We start from the raw sequence: 26,486 nt of genomic DNA, 5'->3' as shown, positions 1-26,486 counted from the left end.
CTTTTAAAGCTGATTTGGAGAGATTGTACTTGTTGCACCTTTCCCTTTGGGGGAAGGTGAATGCTCTGAAAATATGTCGACTCCTAGAGTGAACCATGTATTGAGTATGACCCCATTAGATATTTAGAAATGTTTTGGCGTGAACTGGATAGACTCATGCAAGATTTCTTGTGGGACCATAAACCACCGCGTCTAAAGATTAGTAAATTACAATTGCCTTTGTCTAAATGTGGGCTGGGTGTCCCAAATTTCAAAGCATGCCATGTGGCTTTTATGGCACGTAATTTGCCTTTCTTAAACCAGAGCAAGAGGACTGGTTAAGTGCAGAGTCTAGCCATGTAGGCCCGTTATCGCCTAGGGCTCTGCTAACGAGTAAGCCATACAGAACAAAGATGGAAGATCCACCGACTAGGAGTTTACGGAATTCATGTTTGGGTTTCAATGCATTGAGAGAACCAAGTGCTTCTGTGTGACTGAATCCAAGTGTTACACATGAAGGGAAAGTTTTGTTCTGGCATGATTGGTTCCTGGCTGGGGTGCAGTGGATTCGAGACCTTTTCAATGGTATGATTTGGATGACGGCTAGAGAGATACGGATAAAGTTTGATATCCCTACTTTTTGTCCAGCAGATTATCAGAGGATCAGGAAGGCGGTTGGTGAGGTGAATATGGAAAAAAGAATCAATGTGGATATGCTTGGTTGGAAGCCAGGGGTGAGTGGTTGTGGCCTAGTTAGCTATGTTTATAGGCTGATTGTGTTGAATTATAGGGCGGAAGATGCTTTGAGATTTGAGTGGAACCGGAGGATTGGTGAAGATATTACAGAAGATCATTGGTCACGTATCTGTGAGAATGTGAAGTTGTGTTCTTTAGGTCTTTCTGAAAGATCGCATCAAATTAAGATTTTAAATAGGACATATTTGACACCGGAGAGACTGATGAAAATGGGAATGAGTGACAGCTCTGAATGTTGGGCATGTTTACACGAGGTTGACACCTTTGATAATATGTTGTGGGAATGCTCAAGGATGAGGGGTATGTGGTTTGAATTTGATCAGATCTGTGAAAAGATACTTGAAGAAAAGGTTGACATGGATTTAAGACTATTGTGCTAGGTAGTGATGATATGCTGGATGATTTGAGTACACCTTAAAGAACCTTTCGGGGTGCAATGGTAGGAAAGAAACTGATTTTAAGAAATTGGAAAACGTCTGCTCCTGTTACAATTGAGATGTGAATTGCAGAGATGCATATTCTGGCAGAAATGGAAAGAGTGTTGTATCGGAGGGAGAAGAAAGATGCTTTATTTAACAAGATCTGGGGTACATTTCTTTCATTGCATTAGGCCTGCTTATTGAATGTGTTGTGACTCCGTGGGGGTGGGGGGTTTGGTTTATATGTATATAGTTTGATTAGTTTGATGATCTTTGTTGTGATTAATGTATATGGTTCTATTGGTGTTTATGTGTATCAATATTGAAAGTATTTTTTTTTTAAAATAAAACACTTATAAAAAAAAATGAATTAACCACAGAAGAGGACCAGAGACGCCTGCAGACCCTTTGCAACACTGAAGCAACCACTGCTGGCCTGACCCCATTTCCTGTGGGACAGAGGAACTCTGAAAAGGACGACTCCTTCCCTTGGACTGGTGGGAACAACCAGTCCCAAGACGAACTTTGATTTGAGCCATCTCCCGAGGTCCTATGAGTTTCCAGAGCTGCGGAATCTCAATACCAGGAGACCTGCTGCCTATTTCGAGTACATCATCGGGTAAAGGCAAAATCCGTCCATGTCTTTGCTGAGCCCTCAAGGACACTCCAGAGACACAATCCAACTCATCCAGATTCCCTCATCAGAGCGTGGGACTGCAGGAACTGAAGAAGAGTGACTAGCGAATCGCGTCATTTGTTGGTGCTGCACAAAAGGCACCAACACCACAGAGTGACCAAAGAAAGAAGGTGAGGAAAGCTGTGCCAGAGGTCCTCCTTCGAGACTGCTGCTGAGAGATCCAAGCCATTGTCCTGCCTTTCGTCACCAGACCAAGGAATGCAGAGGTCGGGTCTAGAGCTGCAACATTGCATAGCATGCCCCATGAAAGTTTTCTTCAAACCTAAGGTGCTGTGTGGAAAAAGGTGGTGCTTACCTTATTCCAGAAAGTCGCTCCAGACAGAGTGCACATAGAGGAGTCCAGGGCAACACCCTCTTAGCTCTGACTCAAGCCGATGCTTGTGTCCCTTTAACGAGTTCTTTAACAGGGTCACAGACCTTGGTTAAATCTTCTTGCATCTTCCTTCCTAGAGACTAGAAAGTATCCACAGGAACTTTTGACTTCTGTTGCTTTTCAACATTTTAAGCCTCTCTGAACTGCATTTTTGCTAGGGCTGCGTTTTCGACTTTTAAAAGACATGCCGTGCAGAGAAAATGACCTCTACAATCTGAAGATCTATTAGGATAACACTAACCAACTGGTTTCCTTCCCACAAGTCACTCTTGTGTGTGTATGCAGAATAAATACAATTACTGTATTATTGTTGGTGCTCGTCACTACCGATAGTACAGTAGACCTGTCAAACTCCCTAACAATTGTGCGTGCTCAGCAACTACCAACTAGCCCTTTCAAAGTATTGGCCTTTTGAAAGCATTGTAAAGTATGCCCATGTGCGCTGGTTTGTGTAAATATAAGAAATCTATATTTTATATAAATGTATGTCCAAGTGTTTTTGATGTGCATTACTAGCTGGTTTCAGTGTACATACCCTACCGCTCACTTCTTCTTAAGATACGCCTGACTGCTTTGCCACTCTACCAAGGTCTCTGGGTAGTACAAACTGAAACTTAGAGTTGAGGATCTACAAACCACTGGGATAGCTTACTAAAGGTCTTACCTCCAAGTAGGAACTCCACCTAACACTCCCCGTCAGCCCGGTACTCGCCTATGGACCACAACAAGCTAGTCCCCTTGCATGCAAAAACCAGAACCCAACCTAGCCTCCAGTTCAGAAAGATGCAACCAACCAAAACCCAAAGAAACCCCAGGATCTACCGCCTCACCAACCGCACTACAATGCCACCAATCTATATGGTTGTATACCTCTGTATATATCTCTCTGTTGCTTCTCGAAGCTAGGTCCACGCTCAAATAACATAACAATAACACCTGACCAAGGACTAATTCCAATGAACAAACAAACTGACGCAGAGACCTCTGTAAGGAACTATTAGGGGCAACAGTAAAGCGAGTCAAGTGATCACAGTTCAATGGTGTTTATTAAACTGTATGAATGGGTGAGAACAACACCTAATCTAAACCTAAATCTAAGATGGGAGCAAGCTACGAGCATCAAATAATAATAAGGCGGTCCTAGTGGCGTCTTAGCAAATCAAAAGGGCCAATACTAAAAAGAAACTATTGCCAGTCCATACCTCCAAGTTACAAAATAGTGTGGGATAATATTCACAAGAAATGAAAGAAGTGTTCACCAAATGATAAGTCAGGATGGCATGATTGGGGTCTCCCTTCCCCCCGTTTTTAGCACGGGACAAGGCGGGACTCATGAGCACAGCACACTCCTGGGCCTCACCAGCACGAGGTTATAGTTCCTTGCAATGATACCAGGATGTTCTAGGGCCAAATCACTTTTCTACAAAATCTCTTGCCTTAGAAGGCCTGATGGACCATAAACAACAAACAAAACATATCTTCAATCAGTCTTCACGTTGGGCGATTTCCCCCTCCGCCGGGCTCCTATCTTTCTTGCAACGTGGGCCTCCCTCAGTCAGGTTCACTATGGCCAAGCATTCACTGTGGACATCCCTCGGCCGGGTTCCTATTTGTTACCACAATGTTCACAGGTGCGTTAGTGTTGACTCCAATTCATAGGTATCCCTCAGTCGGGTTCACATTTGCCAAACAATACAGTTTGCTCTGTCAGCGTTAGCCTCCCTCCGTAGGGTTCAATACAGCCTTTTACTTAGAACATTCCACTTGTTGGATGAGTCTCCAAGTCTTTAAAAAAAATCTTTCACTGTGGCCATCCCGCAGCCAGGTTCACGCTTGTCAACACCATGTTCACATGGTCATAGTACTTCACCCCTTCTGCAAGCATCCCTAAGCCGGGTTCACACTTGTCAGTTACACCATTCACTTCGCTTTATACAATGCAGTATTCACTTCCCTTTGGTTTCCTCTTGGTTACGGGTCAAAGACTTTCAATTGTACAGGGTTTTTAAGCGACCCTTGTATGTCCACTTTGTCCTCTTGCGTCGGCTCACCTGGGGCCTCTTGGTCCTCTTAGTTTGAAAAACCACAACCAAAAAAGGGATCCAGTCCAAGTCCTTCGAATGGGCACCCCTGCAGCACCAGACCACTCTGCTCCTGGACCTTGGACTAGGGTTTCTTTAAAGTTCATACACAAGTTCTTTGTTCAACAATGTTGCCGCCTGCAACCTTGGGCCCAGCACAATTTGGTTTCTCATCAGTCTTCTCCGACTCCCCGGCTGTGCTGAACTGTTGGAGTTTGTTCTTTCGTGAGTCAAGGACGACACCACAGCGGCAAGTGCTTCTCACCGCTCTGGCTACCAGCGCGGGAGGGCCCTGTGTGCCTTCGACACCTTTCGCACCACAAGCCAGCTGGATTTTCCAGGATTATGATTTCCCTTACGGAGGCTTCGCGGGTCTGAGTTGACAAGGGCAATTCCCTTCTAGTCATCCTTCCAGGTCTCACCGCCTTTCTCCTCCGTTTAAACTGCTGGTCCGGAATGGCCGTTTCTTTGTGCGTTCGTCCTCGCTCAAAGTGTGCTCCCGTGCTCTGACTTTTATCCTAGTGGGGAAGGCAATGGGCCGTCAGGTGTGCGTAGTCATTGTTAATTGCCCGATTCTGCCAGACCCTCGTGTTGGGACATGTCAGGTTAATGGCTCTGGTATTAGTCCGTTGTCTTTCGTGGTGTAAGCAAGTGTTCATGTTGGAAAATGGGTGGGTAGAGCTTCTGAATATCCTACGGGGTAGGATGGGGAAAAAATGTTATAAGGAAGGCTGTACTGCGTCTCACCTGTCGATGTCCCACTTCCACTCCCACTCCCCGAGGGCCCCCCATCCAGGTGATCCTCCCGCACTGGTCCACTTCCAGGAACTGGATCCAATAGGGATGGCCGTGTCCTGCCAACTGGATGACAAATCCCCGGGGGACTAGCAGGTGAGACACCTTCAGGTTTCTCACACCTCATAGTATTGGGCTACTGTTAAAAGATGCCAGCCCAAATGCCGGCTAGACACACTCTACGCAGCTCTTGAACTGTGTCCGCCCTTTAAACAATAGAATTAAATAAAAAACAAATATTGTGTAGGGTGTTCGGATTTCCAGCCCGGGCCTGTGGCTTTAAACTGAACTCCCGATCTGCACTCCCACGTGGGGTATATGGCGTCACAGCGTCATGTGGGTTTGTGTCTCTCACTAACCTTCTCGTGTCTTTTTTTCGCCCCTTCCGGGATTCTCAGCCCCTTGTGTATTTATGGCTCTCACTGCCCTTCGTATGTCGTGTTTCAACCCTAGATGGAATAGTTGTATTCTCAGCACCTCCACGATTGAGGCGTTTGGATTTTCAGGTTTATGACTTACAGTCCTGGTATCAAATGCTTTGGCCCCACGTGGGTTATTTGGAGCTTCAGACCTTCATGAGTATGTTTTCGCATAACTTTCCTCCAGCGTCGGGTCCCCTCTGGGGATTTGCTTCCTTGGGCTGATGCGGTTTCACAGTGCCAACCTGGTTTCGGGGTACACGGCTGTGCTCTTCTCGGCGGTTCCTTCCAGTCTGGAGGCACAGTAGCTGGTGGTCGCTTTGGCAGGCTGCCAACCTGCTGCTCATTGCTGGGCTCTTTCTCTGCTTCGGCGGGACTGGCATTTCCAGATTCCTTGCCTCCCAGCTAGAAGGAGCGTTCTGCGGGCTTGCTCGGCTGCATGCCCATTATGCTGTTAGGGCGTCTCCTCCTGCTGGCTCTTCCTGTGAGGGAGGGACGCCCTCTACTATGCTGGTGTTAGGGAGAATTCTCAGAAATGGGGTAATTCTATTCTACCTTAGAGACCGCCAGCTCTTTTGCTGAACTTTAGGTCTTTTAATTTTTATCCTGGAGAGAGCTAGACCTTTTTCCCCACTCATGTATTTTTCTTTGATTTTAACATGGTTTCTTTTGGTTTTGGAGTCTGACAAACTCTATAGGCACCTTCAGTGCAGTAGCAACTACTATTTCCAAGAGCAGAAAAGTGAAATTGACTTTACTTACCTTTTGTAACTTTGCAGACCCAGCACACACTATCTTCCATAGATTGCTGGAGGGGCTACTGAGTATCCTCTTTGTCTACTTTCTCACGTAAAATTTGTATATTATCCTTTCTAAAATGAATGACTGGTGACGGTGGTTTACTTTTTTCTACCATTTTGTTTTAACCGCGGGCTGCCTTTGCATTTGCTGTATAGCACCCATGGGTGCCCATTTTGGCAATATTGCCACGGTCTTCTTTTTTCACCCCCATTTCTTGTTGTAAAGGTACTTCCTGAGAAGTACTCTTCATGCCAAACCAGGTTTGGTCCCTTTGTTCGTATTGTCTTTGGCGGGATTCACTGGTGAAGCCCGCCTCTGGCTCCAGTGTGTCTGGCAGGGCAGGAAGCGAGGGAGGTGCCAGAAACTCCCTGTGCTTAGTATCCTTGGTTACAGCAATGCACCCAAATGTGATTCACCGGCTTTGCGAGTGAGCTAAATTGCGAATGAATGGGAGAGACTTGCATAAAAGGCGAGGTCTTTTGCAGGGAAGGCAGAGTCGACCACTGGACGAAGGAATCCGAAGAATAACTTGGAAGAGAAGCTTGCTGCAACTCCTGGACCGTTGGTTTGCCCGTTGAAGCCCTGCTGCAATGCCGAAGCTCCGAATTCGCCTCGACTAGAGAAGCCCTGCAAATGACGACTTATCCCCTTGGGTTGGTGGGACCAAATCAACCCCAAGACGAATTCGACTGGAAATCCTCTCTTTGTTGGCTGTACTTCCATTGCTGGCGCAGGAACCGAGTGCCAGGGGACAGAAGCACCAGAATCTAGTGCATTGTTTTTAAGCCGGACCAGAGCTCCAGAAAGATCATCCTGACTCTCTCGAAGCGGGGCTGACCAAACCTGAGCCAACTCAACAGAGTGCTGGACCCCAGAAGCAAGGAAAGTCCACAAGGTTTCCAAGAACCGCAGTGGTGCTATTCGCGAGAAGCTGAAACCACGAAGTGCCGCGGATGTGACCTTTACCCATTGCTGCCTTCGAGCTTCGAATCAGTGTGCAGGAGTCCCCAGACGTCCTCACTCGTGTCCCCATGACTGAGGCCCAGGAACAACAGGATCTGCCATAATACAACAGGAACAGAAGCCAGCTGGAACCAAATTCTTCAGACCTAAGGGACTGTGAAGTAAGGGGTACTTACCTCTTGTTGCGTAGCTTGCTCGCTCTCAGTTGAGACTTGCATTTGATGCCTTTTGCAGAGTTGCTTGTAGCTAAGACCATCACAGGCCTCCCAGCTTGTGGCCCAACAGTGATTTCTTTTTCTACAAAAACATTGCCAATACTTTGTACTTACCTTCAAAAAGTGCCTCAGCTCCCCTAGACTTTGCTCAATTGACATTGGCTGGCCTGGCTCCCTGAAGACTCTAACCTCTGACTTTGTGTTTTGAGTTGTCCCTCCAAAAAGTCACACATTCTTTACTGTTATAGCTGGGAAAGGGTTAATCTACATTGCATGGGGGGTTCAAAAGTGCTTACCTGTTTCGGAAACTTGCTAAACATTGTTTCCTTTCCTAATCTTTTCCTTTTGACACCAAACTCAGTATTGCTCTAAATGTACCAGTGATATATCAATGTCCACAGTGTCGTAGTCATTCACCTCAGGGTGTAGGAAGTGCCATCCCCAAATGGTATCTACTGATTTATTGAAGCAGAGTGCGTATTTTGAAGTATATTTAAGTGTTACATATTTGACCCTTCTAAAGAAATCTTATTCAAACTGACTGTTAAATTAATAAATATTGTTTAATCCAGAAACATTGAGCATTAGTTTTATTTGGATTCTTGTCATTGTGAAACTCTACGTTCCAACCCTACAGCTCACATTGACCCCTCTTGAGATAAGCCTGGCTGCTCAGCCACTCTACCAACTTCTGTAGTACAGACTTATACCAAAAATTGGGTTAATTATTGCCAAGAGGACACGGCTGGTGCAGTCTCCCACAGGGTACGCATACAATCTTGCCTAGCAGCGGGCATGTGCTCCAGCGCTTCTCGCTCTCCGGCTGTCTCTCTTTAACCACAGTCCACGTTTCCGTATATTTTCCCTGCGAACCAAATGGGTCAGAAACCAAGCCATCCAGTCTTAAAGGGGCATGTACATCATTGATTTGCGCAAACTACCCCATGTTACCAATGAATACTTTGGATCATGGGGAAAAGGGAGATGTAGTGAAACCTTTATTTAGAGATTCCTTCTCCTCACACGGAGTGGGGGGAGGTGCCAGTCCAGCCAGATCTTGCTTGCCCTGTGTCCTAGGGAGTTATGCATAGTTTTGCATAGCCTAAATGGGCTGGCTCCCCCGGTGGGAGAAGGGACGAACTCCCTGTATTCGTCAAACTTGCCACTTTGGGGGTTCTGACTCTTCTCTGCCCCTACTCTAGGGTTTTGATCATTGCTCCCCACTCTGGGATTTTAATATTTCTCCTTCCCCGCTCTGTGGTAGGTCTCTTGCTCGATATCTTTGAGCAACATCTTACTTCTTACCTGGCTTCTAGTGGCAGTGCTCCTCTAGAACACTGCCACCAGAATCCATCGAGTTTCTCCTCATCCTCTACATCAGCCTGTGCGGAGGAGCTACTTACATGACTCTTCCACTGAGCGACAACCACTCTTGGGCTTCTCTCTCACTTTGTGCTGCTCCCATCAAGCATCTGCTGCATGCATTTGAGCAATCGTGTACCGGATGTCCTGTGGTGGTGCTCTTTGGGGGCCCTTGGGTCTCCTCTCCTTTTCAACTGACACTGAGCTGCTTACGCGACTCGCCCACTGGGTGCCAGGTCAGACTTCCTGCCGTGCCCCACTACACTCTCCTGCAGCGTGTCCCGGCTTGGCATGCCAATGCTGGTGTTCGGGCCTCACCTCCTTTGGCCTGTATCCCATAGGTTAATCTTCACAGGGGCTGCTGAGGCACTTCCTTGACAGACACTCTTCCAAGGGCTGGTTCACGCATCTTACCTCATTCTTTGTTGGAGATTGAGCATATCTACAATCAGAAACCAAGTCAGCCATGAGTAAAGGGGGTAATATGGGTATTACAACACCTAGCCCCTACAAACCCTATAAAGGAGTTAGCAAGAGGGGGCTGATGACCTACACCCCTATCAGAGTCTCTATCCCCCAACTAGAAGTCTCCACAAAGCAGGCTCACCTCCCTGTTTCCAAAGGGGGTGGATCCCCCTTTGGGAGAGGCGACAATCTCCCTAGTTTCGTCTCAGCTACCATGTATTATATGTATTTATTGTACTTTGTTACTGACATTTTTGCATTACATACCATGGTAGGTCATTGTTAGTTTGGGTGCATCTAACTGTAAAAGATATTGCTGCATTTCAATATTGTTTATATGATATATTCATGACTAAAATGATGTAATTGAGATTGTTTCTCAATTAGCCCATGTAAACGATGGTTATGTACTTGCCGGGCTGAAGATCTTGCTCATACCACTACTGATGCACACCCTTCAGTATTTAATTCCAGTTTAGTAAGCTTTGTCTAAGAACATATGCCATTAATACTGGCCAGGCCTCCAGATAGGATTTTGAAGTGGGAGCAACTTAATTTGTTCAGGGAGTAAACAAGTAATTTTCCTTCCCAATAGGGATGCTTTTAGCCGAGTAAAAACATTTCAGCTCTACAAATAATCCCTTGTTGCAATCCGTACTTCTTTGCACCTGGAAATTCAGGAGAATTCAAAGATGAAGTTATCTTAAAGTTCCTCTTCATATCAGACAATAGTAATTTTAAAGCATCTTCAGTGTATGTGTAATTGTAAAAGATACTGCTGCATTCTGTGTGTGTTTATATGATATAGTCACAATTAAAATAATATTGAAATAGTTTAATTTATGCCATGCGGACAATTCTTCTGTATATAATTGATGATCACAGTTTGGCATGGGTTAAGGAAAATTGCTGTGCTAAGAGAACAGTGAATTAATGTATAATATGTGTATAATCTGGCAGGATTACAAACTACACAGTACTAGCAAATGACACCAAACAGGCATAGGTGTGAGCAGAAGATGGTAGCGAATGAGAGAAAGAATGACACCACGTTTCTATAGTGGGAAAGGGCACTTCAGCTTAGGCTCACCTGCGGCATGGTCACAGCAACATCCACATTGATTCCGGGCAGGATACACGTCCCAAGTAGGTAGCTGCCTACCACCTTCACCGAAACCGGAGGTAGGAAGTGAAACTTTCCTTTAACTCCATAGGGAACCTGCAAGAATGGGACCTTCACATCCTTGGCGAGCCAGGACTGGTCAGCTATCTGATATAAGAAAAATAATATTAACATAACATAGCTACACATCATTCTCATATCAAGCATACCAATCACAGCTGCAGATAAAGCAATCACGCAAGTCAAACTGAAACCTTTAATAGTATGCTCTTTGGTTGACGTCAATTGTTTTTTTTATATAAACTTTAAATTAACTAGAAGAAAAGGAAATGGAACATGTCATTAGCGGTATAATACTGCAATGTGTTCGCTGCTTGGACAACATGCTAGAAGGACTTCCATGGACCCTGTGTTTAGGGTCCAGGAAGATCAATCAACACCTATACTATAGGGATTTTCTGTATAGGTAGCAGAGCAATAAAGATGGTCTCAAGAGGGGAGCACGTGGAAAAAAGGTACAGGTTAACATGAAACACAAAATATTGGAATGTATACATAGTAAATCAGTAAATATGTATTATTTATAGAGGACAGTGCAGGAGAGAAAATGCTATGTAGGACAAGTACTGTGGGTACTGCAAAAGTGACAACGTTACGTTAGGAAGGTTTTATATGATCTGGTCTTTAGAACGCAGGCAAATGCCAATGTTATCCAATAGGATAAATATAGAAAGAAAGCTTGCAGTTATGGTAAAGAGGAGTCGGTACAAGTAGGGCTACGGATAAGGGGAGTATAAGCCACTTGTACTCCCTAAAATAGGCAAATACTCCCAAAAAAATAAAGAGTAAAAATACCCCCAACAAAAAATAGGAAATCGACACAGTGAACCATGAGCCCCTGCTTTCATCAACACAGATGCATGGATATGTTTGGACCAGAAGTGCACGTACAACCACAGGAAGAAACTACTAATCTTACTGCCTGTTCGGAAGAAATACACATCTATCACCTCACTGATGATGCCCAACAAGGCTGAAACATGTGTATGGGGTTGCTGTTAGTACTCTTGTTCAGAAGGGAATTGCCATAGCATTTCGGTGCTGGACTGCCCATGTGGGCGGGGTAAAGAGCGATATGCAAATGATAAGTGTGAATGCGGACTCTAGAGTGAGTACCTTACCAAAGAACAGGTCAATGGGCTGTGTTCGTTTTCGCAGAGAGGCGCCTATGACTACATTTTGATTATATTTTAATGTGTCTGAGTAACTTGGTGCACAGGAATACATATTACAAAAACATTGCTGTTTTTCAGTTAAAACATTTTTACTCCCTTATAAAATACTCCCATTGGGAACTGGACTTAGGTTTTTACTCCCTAAAAAATCATTTTACTCCCAACTTTAAAAAATAGGGAGTAAATAAGTTCCACTTCTAAATCTTATCTGGAGCACTGGGCACAAATCACAATTGTGATTTGCTACCGCCCAATGAAGATCATTGCTGGTGCTTCAACCCTTGGCCTGGTAGGCCCATCCAGTTCAGACCCCTGCACACCAATCCTGCCTGCAGAAGTGGTCCGGAACCATCTTGTAAGCTGACTGGTTCTGTCCAGGGCATCTGCTGTGCAGGTCTCCAGCTTTTAGCCCAGGAACAGGGCACCTGCTGCTTCTCACCATCCCAAAGAGGCCTCACTGGAGCAGTTTCTTAGTCTCTTCTTCATGAGTCACCTGCCACCGTTCAAATACAGCAAGATTTACAGCTGCATCCCTTCACTTTTTGCTGGACCACTGGTCATTTTTCTTTAATACTGAATGAGTGAAGTCTTTTTCCACTCATTCATTTTATGGGCTTTGTCTTTTGCAACTCTGTTCTGTGTTTTACCTGTCCCATGGAGTCTACTTTCCTCCATATCTCTTAAAGGCATCAGTATTTTACTATTACTGTACACAGCTCCTTATGGGCTGCGTGGCTGGGAACCCTATGGGTTCTGCTTAGTGATTATTTTCTTTATCCTAGAGTAACTACAGTTGTTAAGGATAGATACTTTGTATATCTCCCAAAATTTGATATTCTCAGAGATTAACGCACAGCCCCTTATTTGAGTGGCAAGGGGATATTTAGTATCCATCTTCTCTCTGCTCCTGTGACTTTGTCATATAGACCACCTTCTAGTTATAGCTGGTGGCAGTGGAAGTATTCTACCAACTATTGTGCGATTTTTCTACCGCAGGTTACCCTGGTTGTGCACAATAGGGGCACCCAAGTACTAACTTGACGGCTTCTTTCTTTTTTCACCATTTCTAGCGTGGTTGTTCTTTGTTAGCCCTTCTACCATTCTGGGAAGGGGTGGTCTCTGTGTTTTGACTTTGTCAGGAACCCTTGGGTGTCCCCGCCAATGCTTCAGTGTTTCTGGACAGGCAGGAAGTGAGGGAGGAGTTTTTCACTCCTCTGCTCTTTGTCTGGCCGAGTGCCTGAAGAGAACCAGCTCCCACTGGGGGTCTGGCTGGCCTGATTAGACAGCCAGATGCCCCTTCCTGTAAACTGCTCAGAGAGATTGTAGGGGAGTGTGTGCTGAAACTGAATAAAAGGTGTGGCTCCTGAGGTGAAAGGCAAGGCGACCACTAGAAGCTGAAGTAACCTTAAACGAAGAAGACCAGAGATGCCTGCAGACCCTTTGCAATGCTGTGAAGAGACCACTGCTGTCCTGACCCCGTTTTCTATATGACAGAGAAACTCTGAAGAGGATGACTTCTTCCCTTTGACTGGTGGGTCCAACCAGTCATGAGACAAAACTTTAATTTGAGCCATAGCCAGAGGTCCTGTGACTTTCCATAGCTGGGGAACCGCAATACCAGGAGACCTCCGACCCATTTTAAGTGCATCGTCGTGGAAAGGTCAAATTCGTCCATGTCTTTGGAGATCTCTCAAGGGCCCTCCTGAGGCCCAATCCACCTCGACCAAGTCCCCTCAACAGAGGGCAGGACTGCAGAAACCGAAGAAGATTGATCAGGCGAATCAAGTCCTTTGTTGATGCTGCAGAAAAGGCACCAAAAATGCAGAGTGAGCAGAGAAGTCCTCCCTCGGGACTACTGCTGATAGATTCCATCCATTGTCCTGGCCTTTCGTCACCAGACCAAGGAATGCGGAGGTTGGGTGCAGCACTGCCACATCGAGTAGAATCCACCCACAAACATTTCTTTGCACAAAAAGGTACTGTGGGGAAAAGGGTAGTCACTCCAGAGCGTTGGAGTGCACGCAGTGGTGTCTAGGGCAACAGCCTCTCACCCAAGCCACTGCTTGTGTCATTTTAATGAGTCCTTTAACAAGGTCTCCAATGTTGGTTCTATCTTCTTGCATCTTTGATACTAGAAAAAAGACACAGGAGTGTTTGTTGTTCTGCTGCTTTACAAGACATTAAACCTCTCTGAACTTCCTTTTAGCTATGGTTGCATTATTGGACTTTAAAAGCCTTGCTGTGCGAAGAAACTGCCTCTAGAACCTTAAGCTCTGCTAGTATTACACTAACCAACTGTGTTCCTTCCTATAAATCACTATCTTGTATGGTTTTGCCAACTTACTTCCATTACTGTATTACTTTGTGGGTGCGCATTATTACCGATAATACGGTAGGCATGTCAAACTAACAATTGTAACCGTTCAGCAACTACCAACTAAGCAGTGGCCTTTGAAAAGTATCTATAAGTATTCCCATACATTTTGGTTTATTGTGCTAAGTTTTTAAAAGTGATTCTTGTGTCAATATAATAAATCTATATTTTCATATAAATGTATGTGTAATTGTTTCTTTGATGTATATTACTAAATAGGTTCAGTGTACTCGCCTACAGCTCACATCTTCCTCTTATGATGAGGCCAACTGCTCTGCCACTCTACCAAGGTTCCTGAATAGTACAAACTGATACTAAGAATTGTGGAGGGGTATCTACAAACCACTGGGATACTTTGTAAAGTCTTCTTGACAGTGGATTTTGGGAAATCTCCCCTGACAGCTGTATTCAAAGCTGTGGTAATGCACAGAAGGGTCACCATGGACCCAAAATGGTGACTTTGTTCTTTTTTCGCCAATTTAAGATGGCTTGTCCTTTCTTGTTCCTTCTCCTGCCGTGCAGAGTGTGGTGTCGGGGGTCCTGGTTTGACTTTTGTCTTCGGCAGGATCCCTTTGTGAAGCTCCCAAGACGCCAGTGGGTCTGTGAGGACAGGAAATAGGGTAGGACCCCCAAACTCTGCTGTTCTAGGTCTTCTGCTGTGCCTGCTGTTAGGTAAGATTTTCATAAATGTGATAAATCTTCCTGTCCTGTGTCAACCCCAGAACCTTTCGCTTGGACTTGGTGATTATTTTTCCTAGTGCCTAGGTGAGTGGGAATCTTTTTTCCCCCCCCTCACCTAGTATTTTACTCTTTTTATGTCTCTACATAGTGTGTGAATAGATTTATAGTTCCCTATAACTTTTGGGCTTAGTCTGGGTTGTCCCTTTGGTATTCCCTTTTTAGTTTCTCTTATTATCTCTGTTCCCAAGAAGTAAAGTGGGATTCCCATACCCTTTACATTTTATATAGTGAGCCAGCACACCCCACCTTATGTGGGGTGCTGTGGAAGATACACTGAAGCCCCTTTCTCATTTACCTGGTAACATTTTTGTTACAATTGCAAGTTAACTTGAATGATATGATATTTTATTTGTATCGCGCTCATACACGTGTGTTTTACACACACGTGAACGACTGGTGGCAATGGTTTTACCTTAATGACCGTCATATTACTTGCAGGCGGTCAAATCAGCCGCGGCCATGAATAGGGCTCCTTTTTCATCATTTTTAAGTATCCTTGTTCTTTCTTAGGTTTTCTTATGCCGTCCTAGGTGGGAAGGATCTTGGTTGAAGATTCCTCTTCATCGGGTGTCCTTTGTAGTCCCTGCTAGCCTCCAGAGTGTCTGTAAAGGCAAGAAGCGAGGGAGGAGTCCAAAACTCTGCATCCCTTTGTCCTTCACCTTGCCTGAAAGGAACCAGTTCCTATTCGGCAGCTGGCTGTCCTGATTTGACAGCCAGCCGTCCCCGTCTGTAAACTGCAAGGAGAGTTTGCAGACGTTACGCTGTAGTTCCCAATAAGACTCGGATCCTGGAATATTCTGACAAGTCTACCACTGGAACCGAATCCGAAGAGGAAGATTAAGAACTGATGGATGTAAAGATTTCTAGCAACCAGAGAGTATGCAGTGTCACTGGAGCCTGATGTAACCTTCAATCTGACCTGGGGGTCCTGAAAACGACAAGTGCTGCCCAGAGGATGGTGAGACCCACTAGTCTAATGGGAACCTGCAAAACGACAAAAAAGAGTGAAAAATGCACACCTACTCTTGAAAAGTTAAGCCATATTCAAGCCCCGATAAAGTGAAATCTAGGTGCAGGGGTAGTATAGACAACCCTGGCACGAGGAAGAAGACACACAAAATAACAATGGTGTCCTAAAAATGAGGACTCCCGTCCCATGCACACTTATACGCTGAAAAGACAGTCCGTTATTTACAATATACTGTCAACACTCATTACGGAGTCAACATTCTGAAACAACAATAATTCAAGATGCAGACCCAATGATGCTCATCGATGAATTCTTTATAAAGTGAGATACTTAACGCGTTTTGGGGCGACTACCCCTTCATCATGAGCACAGTAGTAACTGTAAATACAAATAGAATTCCATTGTAGCATGGTACAGTGCGATCCCTGTGTGACCGTATGCACACTTTCTTTCGCATTCAGTCACAGGGATTTCCCTAAATCACAGTCTTGCTGATGGAACGGTTTACAGTATCTTTTCTCCCTTTATTTTGGTTGGGTTCTTCCTCTACATTTCACGGTATGGAGAGTTGATCTGATAAGTCACTTGAACTTAAAATATTTTATGCTATGTAACAATACATTGGACAATGTCATTTAATATTACACTATACCATGCAACAATGGAATTTATTTGTGTTTACTGTTACTACCGTGCTCCTGATGAAGGGGTAGTCACCCAGAAACGCTTTGAGTATCTCACTTTATAAAGAATTCATCAATGAGCATCATTGAGTCTGCATCTTGAATTACTGTTGTTTCAAAATGGTGACTGCATAATATGAGATTGATACTAGATTGTAAGTAACTGGCTGTTTTTTCAGCATACAATTGTGCAGAGGATGTAGTCCTCATTTTTAGGACACCATTGTTATTTTGACCTGCAAAACGAGCCATCCCTTTATGTGCTGCGAGTTTCCATGACTGCAAACCGCCAATACTAGGGAACGTCAAGCCTGAGTGCAGTGCAACATCTTCTGAAGTCAGATTCCTGCTGAAACTTTCATGGCACAATTTGAATCCCTTACGTCCCCTCACCAGAGTGCAGGAACGAGAGAGTGAAGAGAATCCGACCAGCGATATTCCTTATTCACCTGGTTTCGGTAAAAGTTTGCCAAATCCAAATAGCCGCGAGAAGCCTTGATGAATCCTTTGTTTGAAGCCTTTGCTGACGACTGCTGCTGCAAGTTCCCATCCAGTCACCAGACCAAGATTCCAGGGACCAGGTACTGTGCTGCTGCAGCGTGAATCCATCCACCCAGGAGCTCTTTTCTGCTAAGGTGCTGTGCTGGCTTCGGTAATACTTACCTTTGTCTTGCTCCGATCCTGTGAGGCTGAGTGGGCGATGTGTGTGTTTGGGAGTGCCCATACCGTTCGCCCAGTCCCAATGCTGGACACCTATAGGGAGTCTTCTGTGAAGTCCCTGAACACTTTGAACTAACTCTCAAGCCAATACTTACTTGTGTGAAGAGATATCCCTTGGAACTCTGACTTTCCTGCATCTGAACCCAATCCTGACCTGCCTACAGCTGGTTCCTGGACCACTAAGGGTCCACTTCTGTTTATGAGAAAACTCATGCTCTAGAATAGGGAAGGACTCTAAAAGATAAGGTTTTTGTCTTGAAATATAACAAGTGTTGAAAGAACTTACTTGTAAATGAAGTTAGTGTGAGAACTTTAACTCTGAAACAGAATAAATTACAAAGTATCCTTAAGTCTACACTTAACTTTAAGTTGCTGGGTGCTCCTTTAAAAAGTATATAACTTGCTTTACTTTGAACAGTGTTCCACTCATCTTAAAAGTACTTATGTTGGTACTGTTTTATTATTCTTAACTGCACGAGTCCAAAAGTTTACCAATAGGGTTTACATTCTGTGAAGGCATCTTGGAGTAAGACACAGACAACAGATTCTGAATTAACAATCCAACTTTATTAACGTTAACATCAGGATGGAAAACCACCTATTTTGTCCTATCCTATTTTCCTACCAAACTAAAACTAAGGAAAGTTAAAGTCCAACTGAATGTCCAAAACCTACACTTGCCTTCATAACTAATCTTATACAATGTTTAGGGATGTCAGCCCCCTTCCCCAAGTAAAGAGCAGTTCCAATAAAATTCTCGGGAGAGCCTGAAGTTCAAAATGATATACAGTGAACTAAAACTAGGGATTCCCTTCCCCAAGTATCAAAACATTGTTCCAAACACAAAATTCTTGAGATTTTATCCTCAAGTCAATTAGCAGGTTAAACCACAGGGTTCCCTTCCCCCAAGATTCACTTTCAATGGATAAGGATATTTTCCAGCTTTTGTAATGTTCTGTGCCACACCTGCGTACTCTGCATACGATATGTCTTTGTACAAGAATATCTTTGAAACTTATTCACTTGTTAAATTTAATCTCCAAAGCTCCATTCACTCCAAAGTCCTGTATATATTTGGGTCACTTGTATTGCTGAAGTTCTGTTCACTTCAGGGTTCAATATTATCGATTTCCTTGCTTCAAAGCTTTACTTGTGGATTCAACATATATCAATTTGACTTGTAATTAAAGTTGCATTCACTTTTGAGCTCGACATACACTGAATGTATAAGCTTCCTTTCAATTATGATCTTCATTAGGTAACAGTTTTCGCTCATTTCAGCATATATGAAGCTATGTTTACCACGCTTTTAATTTGGTTCAGAATTCAATAAGTGTTTCCAGATCTTTCGCTCAGTTCATCTCTGTTATAAATTGTTGTATAATATCTTAAATAACGTGCCCAGCACTCAAACGTTCATACCAATGGTAAAGGGTTTCATTGATTTTATTCTGTTATTAGCCTTTGTACATTGCCTTTGTAACGTGCCCAGCACTCAGACTTTCAAAAACGTGTCTTCACTTACACGTGACCACTGCGCTACAAAGTGTGCTCACTTTTGCAAAAGTTAATGAGGATTCCACTCTGAGACCTTCAAAAACGTGTTGCAACATGCACGCAACCACTCTGATACAAAGTAAGCCTCCACATAATGTTCAAACACTCGTAAACCAGGTTTCCGTTCACATAGAAACTCAACGGTTGTGTCTTTCGGTGTTCTGGCAGCGCAGGATCTCTTGGCCTTTTATTCTCCACCTCTTGGCCTTTTATTCTCCACCGCCGGGCTCCACCTTCTGCCCCTCAGGCACTCCTGGGTCGGCTTCTGACCCCAGGAGAACGAGCACTGAACTCCACGAAAAGGGGAAGCCTCCAGACATGGCTCCCCTTGCAGAGTACGTTCAGTTCCACGGAGTACCAGATCCCGGGCTGCACTCCTTCGAACCACCACGCACTTTCAGCTCCTTGCTGGCTCTTTCAGCCTCTCTACTACTGCTCTTCCCTCAACGCCACGGCTTCTCTCTCCTTTTAGGTTGGGCCTTTTATACACATACAGCCCTTTAACAGGCTGCAGGTGCGAATTTATAATTAGCCCTGCCTGACCATAATTAAGGGGACATGCCTGACCTCTACTAATCTGAGCAGGCCTCTTCCGCGTCCCAGTACCAGAGTGGTATAAAAACACCTAGTCTTCATTACTCCTGGTTGCATCTTCCTCGTCCTTGTACTGTTAGTAGTTACATATGAGGGAGTTAACCCCTAATACTCCATGAAGGCAGGGGAAAGGTTGGGTTGGTCATTAGTAGAAAAGGGGGAAACCATGACTCCTCACAAGGGCACCCAATTCCCAGTCCCCTCAGACCCTCCATCCAGGTGATATTCCCTCGCTTGTCCACCCCCAGGGTCAGGATCCAAAAGTGATGGCCTTTCCCTGGCCACCTGCGCAGAGGACTCATGGGGAATAGAAGTGAGAATACCCTCAGGTTTCTCACACTACCTGAATAACTGTTCTTCTTAAAGTGTACCATTGGGATTTGCTTTCCATTATCTGCTTCAGTGCATTTCTAAAAGTCTTGGAGTTAATTTGAGTTTCCTGTAGCCCTCTAAAAAGTATATAGAGTCTTACCCCAAACTGCTTATTGCCTTCCTTAAAAGTATGCAAGTTCTTACTTACCCTAGAATTGTATCCTACACTTCTGAAACGTATCCTAGGTTAAACAGTTCATTCCGAGAATAGAAAAAGTGTAGTAAATTATACTGACCTTGAATAGCTGCTGATCTTCTTAAACTGTAATGCTGGGTTGTGCTTTCCCTGAATTGCTTTAGTGAACTTCTAAATGGTGTCACTGGGTTCTTACTTGTTGATGAGTAGCTCGAGGCCCCTCTAGAAAGTATACAAGTTTTACTCCCCATGAACTATGTTCTTAAAAGTAACATTGATGTTGTAACTGTAGCCATTCATAATAGAAGGTGGTTACATACGTTGCAAGATATACTTGTAACAGTGTTGGTCTAATCAAGTGATTTTATAACCGAATAACACTATATGATCTGACCAATAGGGTCCGCTACCCTTGAATTACTTCTGGTATTCTAAAAAGTATAACTAACCTGGTCTTATTCCCCCAAGTGCCATTCTGAATATATAACGTTCGGTTTGATTCATCTTGACTTGCTTAATGCTCCTCTAAATAAAGTTAGACTTTGGTTTGTATACCATACATATTGAGTTTGTTTATATAATTGTGTTTATATGATTTAGATGAAAGCCACAATTTGACTGTACGGAATGTGGAGAAGTGCGAGTTGTGCAGAGCCCTGCTCTGCTGTCTGCTGTCTGCTGTCGAGCAGGGATGCCTCAGAAGACCTTTGTTTTCGTCAAGTGTATCAAGATCATAAGGGAGCGTATCAACACCCTCTGCCGAACTACAGAAGTCGTGGTTGGCACGGGTTCCTGATGTTAAAAGCACACGGGCCATGTGGCAGCCAATGGGGGAAGAGGGATTAGGGAGAGGTTGTGGATAGGAAAGGGGAGTTAGAAAAACAGGACAAAGGGTTAGGATAACAAGATTGGATGGGTAGTGGGAGGTAAGGGAAAAACACCATGATACCATACAATACCTGCCTACAACCTAGCATAACCTACTGCTGCCTAACCTGGCACACCTATACTCAGTACTTAAGATGCACTACCATTCCACATGAACTGTTGACCTTAACTAGACTAAACATCAAGCGAGATGGGAACATGAGGGTGAGCTGAATCAACATTTAAGACACGGCAAGCGTAATGAAACAACTGGGGTTCTCCCCACACATTTAACACATGACTCATGGCCTGATAGGCAAAGGATTGAATTAAAAGACAAAACAAACATGTAGCATAATGCCTGCAAACACTATCATTGCCTACGCTTCTTGTTTGCATGTTAATCTTCACACGCCCTAACTTAGCAACATGTTCAACTCTACACGTTACTTTCTGCAGTCCTTAACCATGCCTTTCCAAGAAATATGTCCTTTCATGATCCATCAGCAAAGTGATGCTAGCACTTAAAGACGACATGTGTAGCCGTTTGCCTCACGTGCGAGACTCCAAACATTCAATACGGCATGAGTACTTGGCTTTAGCCCGGGAGCCCTGTGAGGCTGCTCGGGCGAGATGTTAGTTTGCCGTACTACACCGGAGCCCTGTGAGGCTGCTCGGGCGAGATGTTAGTTTGCCGTACTACACCAGGGCCTCTCTCAAACACGGCTTCATGGGCCGGGTCCTTACTTTCCTCTCTGGTTCCTGCCACTGTCTTTCGGTACTTGCTGCTGCCTGAAATTATGCATCCGCCCATGCCGGTTCTCAATAATCCGCACCTGGCACGAGCGGGTGGGCAGCGGCTTAATGAACCACTCATTAATTGTGCACGGCTGATGATGAAGCGTGCACAGCCATGTGGAGCCTGGGAAATGGAGTTTGCGGCTCACAAATGCTGCAATGTCCGGATCTGGAGGCCCTACTATGATGCCTTCAACATGTACCCACCAATTTCTTGACAGTGCGGGTGTCTTATTAAACTTCTATGGAACAACTACATTTGCTTGCCAAGTGTATGGTAAAGAAATCCTTATTCTTACACATTTCTTGGGACCTGGATGCATATGTAGTATTCCTCTGGGGCACAATGCACCAGCCAAACGATTGGCGGCTGCTCAATCAGGGATGGGGGAGTACATTGAAGCCTTTGAGGCCAAAGACTGCATATGTGGATTTAGCAGTGAATCCCAGAAACCCTTTCATACATTCGGCCAGCTCTAGCCATGACTTCTCAGAACTCACACTCTGGTGCGTCAGAAAGACCATGTATATGGTATGAATGAAATCTGAAAATAAAATTATGTTTGTTTTGTCACATTCCGAAACAAAGCTCTTACATCGGTCTCCTGGGTCTTGGGGACATTGCTCAGCAAAGTGTTTATTTCATGTAGGAAGGCATCAATAGTTTTTCTTTTCTTCTCCTTCAGTTTCACTTCATTTAGGAGCTCCTCAATCTAAAGGAAAAATAAAAATCAACAATGTGGCGTTAGTGAACATCAAGCGTCAGACAGCGACTACAGTGTGGGTCCAATGTTTCCACACACAGGGTTCGAAATTGCTGGGAGCTATTTAAATCCTGCTTCTAGCCTAGGAAAGCCTTGTTAGCTTAAAACCAACAACCACCCGGAGCTACCTTTTGCTTCTCAGACCTACTGGTGCCTTTCAAATATGTGTATATGATATGAACTTGGAGAATTTGAGAATGTTAATAAAGAAAAATATGAATATGCACACATCTAAACACATTTAAACACCATGCATCATATGTAATGGGCTAAAAGCTAAAGGAGAATCTCCTGGTTCCCATGTGTAAGCTCCTACCTACAGGTTGATGCTGGACACTGAGGAGCTGGTTTTAGCTCTTGCTTATTAAATCTTTCACACCCTGCACACATGTACAAAGCTCAAATAGCAATTAAGACAACTGCGAAGCACACAATCACTTCCCTTTGTACTGAGATAATTAGAGTAATTTTGTTATTTAGTGTGCGTTATAATTTCAAAGAGTAGAAAAGACAAAATCTTTTTACACATTACCACAATTAAAAACAGAGATCACTAAAACATACTCTAAAAGTGAAACACATAGCAGCAAATTAAATTGAAGCATAGCGTTAATAAAGATAGCATGTACATAAAATACATGTGCAAAGCTGTCAATGACTCCAAAACATGTGCAGCATAATCACCCTCATCTCACATTAGACCCTTCTTGCAAATCATGTTTACAAATCTCATTACAGCTATACAAAGTGCATCCACAGGTTTCGAAAAAAGAGTACCACATCCAATCCCACACGGGGTACCAATTATTAACATATAGATACCAAGTAGGTCTAATCGTACATAGCCATTTTTTGAAAAACTTGCTTTTCTTGATTTTCCAAATACTTGTACAAATTGAGCCCTCCCACCGCACCCTACCCCGACCCTGACCCTAACCCCCACCACCAACCACACACCCCGTACATTGTAAAATGCATATTTATCTGGAATAGTGTCTTTCTTACATAATGCTCAAAATCAAGTTTTGGGGGCACCATTGTTGCACACAATCCCCTCTGATGAAGTCCAATATCTTGCCCCAATGATTTTGGAATTTGTCCCTTTCGCTGTGAATACTGCAAGTTACCCATTCCACTGCCACAATATTCCAAACTTTGTGTAGCCATTCAATGTGCATGGGGGTGGGGTGGTATTCTGTTTCCATTTCCTAGCGATTGCAAGCCAGGCCGCTATAACCAGAACCATGATGGTGGGGATTTGAAGATCGGGATCCATTATCCCGCACAGTCATTCTTTAGAGGTGAACTGATGAGGGCCCTTGATCATCTGATATATCTGGTTGCTCACCTCCCCCCAGAAGGGAACCAATACCAGGCATTCCCACAAAATGTGTCTCCAGTCCCCCTTCTCCGAGCATTCTCTCCAACACTCTTGAGCTGTGCGTGGGTATATACTAAAGCCTTTCCGGTATATAGTGCCATTGGAACAGGACCATGTACCAGGCCTCCCTGGTCTGTATGGATCTTGTTAGTTTGGTGATGTTGCCCCACAGGTGGTCCCAGTGTGTCCCCGGTATTTCTTCTCCCAAGGTCTTCTCCCATCTATGCATATATGGCCATGCTGAGTCCTGCCCTTCTCCCATCAGGACAAAGTATAAGTGAGATTAGAGGTTTCTCCCCAGAGTGTCTCGTTATGAATTTCTAGAAAGCTGTTTCAACCAGTGTGGCAATTGGTAGTTTTCTAGTCTATCCCTTTCTGTCAGGTCCAGGTTAGTATTACTCTCCTCAAATGTCATAACCCTCCCGCCCTCTCCCCACCATGTCCCCTACTTTAACACAGCCCTGTACCCTCCAACCGCAGAAAGTCCCCTGGCTCGTCCCCAGAGAGATTTGTGAGTTATCAAAGAGCGGGGAGAAGGAAGAAGGACGCGTGCCTCTAATAGTCGATCCCATATAATGCACGTTAACGAATATAAAAATAGAACGGGAGGAAGAGGTAGTAATGAGGGGCGCTGCAGGTTTTGTCAAAAAGAGTGTCAACTAGAGACTCCGATGCATCTTATGATGAACTGCACCGCCGTTTCAAAGGACAGAAAGCGTTTGTTATCAAGGTATATGTCAAATACAACACAATGTAACGATGAGGAACAATGGGACTATTTTATTCAAGGACATAATCCCCGATTCTCGTGTGCGGGTATAAACTTTTTGGACAAAATCCTCAAAGAAAAAGACGATGAACTAGCAGAGGAAAACGTGCAAACATCTGGACACATTAAGTGAACAAAGAAACACATACCTTAGGAGGTGACAGTCGTAAAGATAGTCATGATGAAACGAAAGGATAAAAGAGGAATCGAATTGAAACGGAAAGTGTGATAAAAGTTTAAATGTAAACTAAAATACTACACTTTAAATAATAAAAAAAAAAAAAAAAAAAAAAATAATGCACGTTACTGACAGTATCTAACTCTGCTTGACACTATGAGGTCGGTACTGTTTCTCCAGCCACCAGAGCCGCGCAAGTGGCGTGGTTGCCACTGCACAATCCATCCTTGCCCATTGCCTCGTCCTATCTTTCGAAAGCCATTCCCTTAATACCCAGAGTTGTGCTGCCTCGTAGAATTTGTCAAATTCAAGAGGCCCAGTCCGCCTCATTGTTTGGGAGTCATCATTGTTTCCATTGCTAATTTTGTTTTTTGGTTTGCCATATACAATTACGATATGATTCTATTGAGTGATCTGAAGAGCGTCATAGTATAGCAATGGGAAGAGCTTGGAAGAGGTACAATAATCTTGGTAGTACAATAATCTTGGTAGCACAATCATTTTGATTGTTGCTATCCTCCCTAGTCATGAGATTCATAAGGGGGCCCATACCATGAGGACCGCCTTGATTCTGACTAAGAGCTCTGGGTAGTTTGCTTCATATAGTTCAGAGATTGACAAGTCGATTTTAAACCTAAGTAGATAATGGAGCCCTTGGCCACGTTAAATGGCACTGACGGTACTTGTTCCAGGGCTTGGGTAAGTGAGGTCCCCAGCCACAGGAGCACCGATTTGGTCTGGTTGATCTTTAGCCCCAAGACCTTTTCCAACTGTTCTAACTCCCGAACTAGGGCCAGGATTAAGATGTCCTGGTCCATCAGGGTCAGCAACATGTCATCAGCGAAGGTCACTATTTTATGTTCCTCCCCCCAAACCTTATTCCGTGGATCAATGGGTTACTTCTGATTGATGCCAAGAGTAGCTCTATGTATATAGCATACAACATGGGCAAAAGTGGGAAGCCCTGTCTCGTAGCTCGTGTAATGGGCATGTTATCAGATAGTCGGGAGTTGATCGAGAGCCTCATTGGTGGGTATGCATAATTCGCCTCCACCTTCCGTATAAAATACGGGCCTAGTCTCATCTTGTGCATTGCTTCTATTAGAAATGGCCACTCCACCGGATCAAAGGCTGTTAGGCAAGATTGTATGCACTACCCTTTGGGTGCCCTACAACAACCCTGACCTCCTAGCAATAGGAACCCAACCTTTGGTGCAAGTCTGTACTACACAGGTTGGTAGTGTGGTCGAGTAGCCAGGCTCATCTCAAGAGGGGTCAATGTGAGCTGTAGGGATGTTACACAGAGATTCACAGTGGCAAGTATTCAAATAAACTCTTACACACAAGGTTTCATGATTAAACTATTATTAATTTATTTAACAATCAGTTGCATAAGCCTTCTTCAGAAGGTGCAATATAACAGTAACACTCAAATACACTTCAATAAATACATACTCTTAATATTTCCAAATCAGCAAGTACCCATTTGGGATGGCCCACAGACACTACCTACACCCTCAGCTGACTTCAATAGTTAAGGTACTGGTGACATCACTGTTGCATTTAGAATCAGATTTAGGAGTATGTCAAAGGAAAAAGGTTATTAGAACAAACATGAGATCACACAAATATTCTGAAGCAGGTAAGTACTTTAGGTAACCCCCAATGCAAAGTTAATTAACCCTTTCCTGGAAGGAAGACAACTCATAAGCAGAGGAGAGCAGAGTCACTCAGGGAGCTAGGCCAGCCAATGTTAAATTAGCAAAAGTCAAGGTGAACTGAAGCACTTCTTGCAGATAAGTAAAAGTCTTGCACAATGTTTTAGAAGTCTTTGTAGAATAAGAAGGAATCAAAGTAGGGCCACAAGCTGAGTAGGCTTGTGAAGTAAAGAAACTGACA

General features: G+C 44.1%; 1 protein-coding gene across 1 annotated transcript in view; it reads right to left on the bottom strand.

The window, feature by feature from the left end:
- NOL6 (nucleolar protein 6) overlaps positions 1–26,486 on the bottom strand; it is a 915,540-nt gene that overhangs the window by 836,305 nt on the left and 52,749 nt on the right. Inside the window, exons 3-4 of the mRNA XM_069626862.1 lie at positions 22,092–22,208; positions 10,416–10,595 (exon numbers count right to left, since the gene is read on the bottom strand). Coding sequence (XP_069482963.1) covers positions 10,416–10,595; positions 22,092–22,208 — 297 coding nt within the window. The remainder of the gene's footprint in view (positions 1–10,415; positions 10,596–22,091; positions 22,209–26,486) is intronic.

Source organism: Ambystoma mexicanum, chromosome 6p (genome assembly GCF_040938575.1).
Source record: "Ambystoma mexicanum isolate Mex_15411 chromosome 6p, UKY_AmexF1_1, whole genome shotgun sequence".
Classification (NCBI taxonomy): Eukaryota; Metazoa; Chordata; class Amphibia; order Caudata; family Ambystomatidae; genus Ambystoma; species Ambystoma mexicanum.
Note: the sequence above shows the minus strand (reverse complement) of the source record. Positions and strands in the feature narration are given on the sequence as shown.